Genomic DNA, 6,000 nt, shown 5'->3' with positions numbered 1-6,000 from the left:
ACAAATTAATTTACAAACCCCAAAACCAGTGAAGTTGGCACGTTGTGTAAATCGAAAATAAAAACAAAATACAATGATTTGCAAATCCTTTTCAACCTATATTCAATTGAAAAGACTGCAAAGACAAGATACTTAACGTGGGAAACTTTGCTATTTTTTGCAACTATTAGCTCATTTGGAATTTGATGCCTGCAACATGTTTCAAAAAAGCTGGCACAAGTGGCAAAAAAGACTGAGAAAGTTGAGGAATGCTCATCAAACACTTATTTGGAACATCCCACAGGTGAACAGGCTAATTGGGAACAGGTGGGTGCCATGATTGGGTCTAAAAGTAGCTTCCATGAAATGCTCAGTCATTCACAAACAAGGATGGGGCGAGGGTCACCGCTTTGTGAACAAATGTGTGAGAAAATTGTCCAACAGTTTAAGAACAACATTTCTCAACCAGCTATTGCAAGGAATTTAGGGATTTCACCATCTACGGTCCGTAATATCATCAAAAGGTTTAGAGAATCTGGAGAAATCACTGCACGTAAGCGATATTACGGACCTTTGATACCTCAGGCGGTACTGCATCAAAAAGCGACATCAGTGTGTAAAGGATATCACCACATGGTCTCAGGAACTCTTCAGAAAACCACTGTCAGTAACGACAGTTTGTAGCTACATCTGTAAGTGCAAGTTAAAACTTCACTATGCAAAGCGAAAGCTATTTGTCAACAACACCCAGAAACAACTTCGCTGGGCCTGAGCTCATCTAAGATGGACTGATTGAAAAGTGTTCTGTGGTCTGACGAGTCCACATTTCAAATTGTTTTGGGAAACTGTGGACGTTGTGTCGTCCGAACCAAAGAGGAAAAGAACCATCCGGTTTGTTATAGACGCAAAGTTCAAAAGCCAGCATCTGTGATGGTATGGGGGTGCATTAGTGCCCAAGGTATGGGTAACTTAAACATCTGTGAAGGCACCGTTAATGCTGAAAGGTACATACAGGTTTTAGAGCAACATATGTTGCAATCCAAGCAGCGTTATCATGGACACCCCTGCTTATTTCAGCAAGACAATGCCAAGCCATGTGTTACAACAGCGTGGCTTAATAGTAAAAGAGTGCAGGTACTAGACTGTCCTGCCTGTAGTCCAGACCTGTCTCCCATTGAAAATGTGTGGCGCATTATGAAGCCTAAAATGCCACAACAGAGACCCCGGACTGTTGAACAACTTAAGCTGTACATCAAGCAAGAATGGGAAATAATTCAACCTGAAAAGTTACAAAAATTGGTCTCCTCAGTTCCCAAACGTTTACTGAGTGTTGTTAAAAGGAAAGGCCATGTAACACAGTGGTGAAAATGCCCCTGTGACAACTTTTTTGCAATATGTTGCTGCCATTAAATTCTTAGTTAATGATTATTTGCAAAAAAAATTCAGTTTCTCAGTTCGAACATTAAATATCTTGTCTTTGCAGTCTATTCAATTGAATATAGATTGAAAAGGATTTGCAAATCATTGTATTCTGTTTTTATTTACGAATTACACAACGTGCCAACTTCACTGATTTTGTGTTTTGTATGATTGTTTAAATGATCTATTATTGAAGTCAAGCTGAGTTTAGATAAGATAAATTGAAAAAAATATAATATTACAATTAATAATAATTAATAAAAAATGTAATACATTGTTATTCGACAAAACATTACTTGCATTGGACCTATTTTGGCTTTAGTTCGAAATGTTACAGAATTTAATCACATCTGTGATTGTTAGGATAGGATGGACTTTATTAATCTCAGTGGGGAAATTCTGTGGTTGCAATGCAAAAAATAAAACAAAACATAATAAAAAATGAACAACTAAAACAAGTAAAAATAATAACAACACTAGTATCATACAGTACATACATAACCTCAGTTTAAGAGTGCATCAAATTAATAATTGCACCAAATACAAACAACAATTTAAAACATATATTTATACATATTAGTAAATTGATGATTTAGATGAATGACCCTGGAGCAAAAATTTAATATTAATGACAAAATAAACTAAAATATAAGAGTGGGCGTGACTGACTTGTCTTTTTGAGCGTCTCAAGCTGTTGGTAAGCTTTGTTTTCTCCTGTGCAGACAAGTCGTCTCCATCCCGCCTCTTCCCATCTCCCACATCAACTCCGCCGCCGCCCGTCTGCACTTCAGGCTGGGTTTGATTCACGGTGCATGCTGGGAAACGCAGTCAGAGAAGAGAGAGAGTAAAGAAAACCAAGGCTGAGTCATCGTGGGTGTATTTTGGGTGAGCACTCATATGCAGGAGAAATCAATGGCACACGAGCCAAGGAAGCTAAATGAGGTAGCGAGGATCAGGTAACAGGAAGGAAGGTGAGGACACGACTGGATAAGGAGGGAAGTGTCATCCATCAGGAGAAACTGTCATACCTGAGCGAGGAGGCGGGAGGAGGTGGATGTCAGGCAAGCGGTACACAATGTGGTCCACCTGCAACGCAACAAAAATATTCCATTGGTAAAACGTATGTATATTTGTGGGGATGCTACTCACATTTTACACTACACTTAAGGTGACAAATAGGAAGTGGAAGCGACTAGAGATAGTGCCAAGGAGAAGGCAACGCTTGAAAACCCTTTTCCAACATTGAAGTCAAAACTTGTTGGTAAAATACGTAAAAGACAATACGTAATTTAAGTGCACCATCTTCAGTAAAGATGGCGCACCTTATGTTGCACGTTATCCAATAACCAACTTTGCTAAATACAATTGAAAAAAACGCTATTATAATAAATTACAAATGTCATTTAAAAATACTTTAAAAATTACCCCAATTTAAGAAAATTGTATGAGAATTATTATATTATATTGGAACAATTATATAATTAATAACTTTACTATTATTTTTTTTTACTATTTTGAAATAATGTATACATCTCAAAAAATATTTTTATTACACAAAATAAAATAATTTTGAAGGAATGACTTATAATATGAAGAAATATATACCAATTTGCAATTGTACTATTTTTTACAATTGAAAATATATACATTTCAATATTTATCAATAATTAATATGTTAAGTACCTGTAAAAAGCAAACATTTTCAAATATTTTTAATACACACAACATACATACATTAAAAGTAAATACTTAGGAAATATGGATTACTTGTACTATTTTAAAATAATGTATACATATTAGAAATATTTTTATCACACAAAACAAAACAAAAATGAAACAACCATTTATTCGTAGTATAGTATGTAATTCACTAAAAATATAATTCACTACTGTAAATAAGTCCACTTCACTGTTCAAACTGCTACACTTTTCTAAAAGTGGAGCCCTCGTAAGTCAACTTTTCAGTGTTAGTGAAAAGTGCCCAGTTACGCCAACATGAACATACATGAACCCAAAAGGGTTTTCCTCGACATGCGCTGTACAATTGGTCCCGTACATGTTCGCAATAAACAAGAAAGTAGGTATTATTCATTAGAAATGTAATATTTTCATGGCTAGAGCATTTAAAACCTGTTTACAAACTTTTCCAACATTATTAGAGCCCTCTAAACACCTTTTAGTCACATTTACACTATTTTAATCTAATATAGTAATGATGCCTGAGGCTGAGCCAATCAGTGGCCACAATACTGAACTGGTTTGGTCTCCTCTGGTTCTGGTGGTCAATACCACTGTTGTAATAATATTTCAAGTTTATTAGGCCATTTGCATGCTTGGAAATGCTTCAATCAGGACCAAAACATTTTAAAATATTCAAAATCAAAATACAAAAATATAAACAAAATCTGCTATGTGCAATACCTGAAGCACTCTGTAGTGAGGAACTACTGTAGTAGGGATGGAAATCTAAAAAAAACCCCTCACGATTCGTTACGACTCTTGGGATGACATTTAAAGTCGGAATCAGTTCTCGATTCAACATGATTCTTGCAATGTACTATTTGGGATAAAAATTATGATAAAACCTTTTCAAAAACTCCTTTTGGCTGCTCACGTGTACGAGTAAGCGCGGAAATGGCCTGACAAAAAAAACATTTTTAATGGATTTTTGAAAGTAAATGATTAATCAAATACTTTCTTGAAATGTATGTATGGATTTAGATATGGAATGAATAAGAAACAACTTATATTCAACTCAGTTAGATATGTCAGTTAAATATGTAATCTTCTCACTGAGAAACTGAATTTTTTTTGCAAATCATCATTAACTTAGAATTTAATAGCAGCAACATATTGCAAAAAAGATGGCACAGAGGCATTTTTACCACTGTGTTACATGGCCTTTCCTTTTAACAGCACTCAGTAAAAGTTTGGGAACTGAGGAGACCAATTTTTGAAGCTTTTCAGATGGATGTCTTTCCCATTCTTGCTTGATGTACAGCTTAAGTTGTTCAACAGTCCGGGGTCTCTGTTGTCGTATTTTTTACGCTTCATAATGCGCCACAGATTTTCAACGGGAGACAGGTCTGGACTACAGGCAGGCCAGTCGAGTACCCGCACTATACTATGAAGTCACGCTGTTGTAACACGTGGCTTGGCATTGTCTTGCTGAAATAAGCAGGGGCGTCCATGATAACGTTGCTTGGATGGCAACATATGTTGTTCCAAAACCTGTATGTACCTTTCAGCATTAATGGTGCCTTCATAGATGTGTAAGTTACCCATGCCTTGGACACTAATACACCCCCATACCATCGCAGATGCTGGCTTTTGAACTTTGCGCCTAGAACAGTCCAGGTGGTTCTTTTCCTCTTTGGTCCGGAGGCCACGACGTCCACAGTTTCCAAAAACAATTTGAAATGTGGACTCGTCATACCACAGAACACTTTTCCACTTTGCATCAGTCCATCTTAGATGACCTCAGGCCCAATTAAGCCAGCGGCGTTTCTGGGTGTTGTTGATAAATGGCTTTCACTTTGCATAGTAGAATGTTAACTTGCATGTACAAATGTAGCGACGAACTGTAGTTACTGACAGTGGTTTTCTGAAGTGTTCCTGAGCCCAAGGGGTGATATCCTTTACACACTGATGTCACTTTTTGATGCAGTACCGGCTGAGTGATCGAAGGTCACGGGCATTCAATGTTGGTTTTCAGCCTTGCTGCTTACGTGCAGGCATTTCTCCATATTCTCTGAACCTTTTGATGATATTACAGACCGTAGATGGTGAATTCCCTAAATTCCTTGCAATAGTTGGTTGAGAAATGTTGTTCTTAAACAATTTGCTCACGAATTTGTTCACAAAGTTGTGACCCTGACCCCATCTTTGTTATTACCTTTTATACCCAATCATGGCACCCACCTGTTCCCAATTAGCCTGTCCACCTGTGGGATGTTCCAAATAAGTGTTTGATGAGCATTCCTCAACTTTCTCATTTTTTTTGCCACTTGAGCCAGCTTCTTTGAAACATGTTGCAGGCATCAAATTCCAAATGAGCTAATATTTGCAAAAAATAAAGTTTTCCAGTTAGAACGTTAAGTATCTTGTCTTTGCAGTCTATTCAATTGAATATAGGTTGATAAGGATTAGCAAATCATTGTATTCAGATTTTATTTATGATTTACACAACGTGCCAACTTCACTGGCTTTGGGTTTTGTTTATACTGTAATAATGTTAGCTTCATCATTACCGTTAAAGCACAACAGCGACATAACTACTGTCTAGTTAGCATCAAAACGTGCACACAGTGACTTCCTGTTCAGTACAAAGTAAGCTTCAAAATAAAAGCGCAGCAGTATTCACCTGAACTCTACCAGAGCAACTAACAAAATGCACCAATTTCATGTTGTTTGAAAAGATTTGTGCATCTATGAAAACATTGTCATTGTCGTCAAATCATACAACAAAATCAGACTTTAGATGTAATGAGTGTATTATTACACTATATAATAAGTAAATGTGCAAGGAATGGCTAGTTTTGACTTCTGTTTTGGTGATGTCGACGACCGCTGATGTCAACGTCTGCATAAACGCGTTCCACT

At 36.8% G+C, this 6,000-nt stretch overlaps 1 protein-coding gene across 1 annotated transcript in view; it reads right to left on the bottom strand.

Annotated features, from left to right (window-relative positions):
• The window catches only part of LOC133610425 (disintegrin and metalloproteinase domain-containing protein 11-like), a 32,301-nt gene that overhangs the window by 13,760 nt on the left and 12,541 nt on the right, over positions 1 to 6,000 (bottom strand). Inside the window, exons 8-9 of the mRNA XM_061966674.2 lie at positions 2,427 to 2,484; positions 2,068 to 2,213 (exon numbers count right to left, since the gene is read on the bottom strand). Of these exons, the coding sequence (XP_061822658.2) occupies positions 2,068 to 2,213; positions 2,427 to 2,484 (204 nt within the window). The remainder of the gene's footprint in view (positions 1 to 2,067; positions 2,214 to 2,426; positions 2,485 to 6,000) is intronic.

This window comes from Nerophis lumbriciformis, linkage group LG11, assembly GCF_033978685.3.
Source record: "Nerophis lumbriciformis linkage group LG11, RoL_Nlum_v2.1, whole genome shotgun sequence".
NCBI classification, from domain to species: Eukaryota; Metazoa; Chordata; class Actinopteri; order Syngnathiformes; family Syngnathidae; genus Nerophis; species Nerophis lumbriciformis.
The sequence above is the reverse complement of the archived record's forward strand: the minus strand, read 5'-3'. Positions and strand labels throughout refer to the sequence as shown.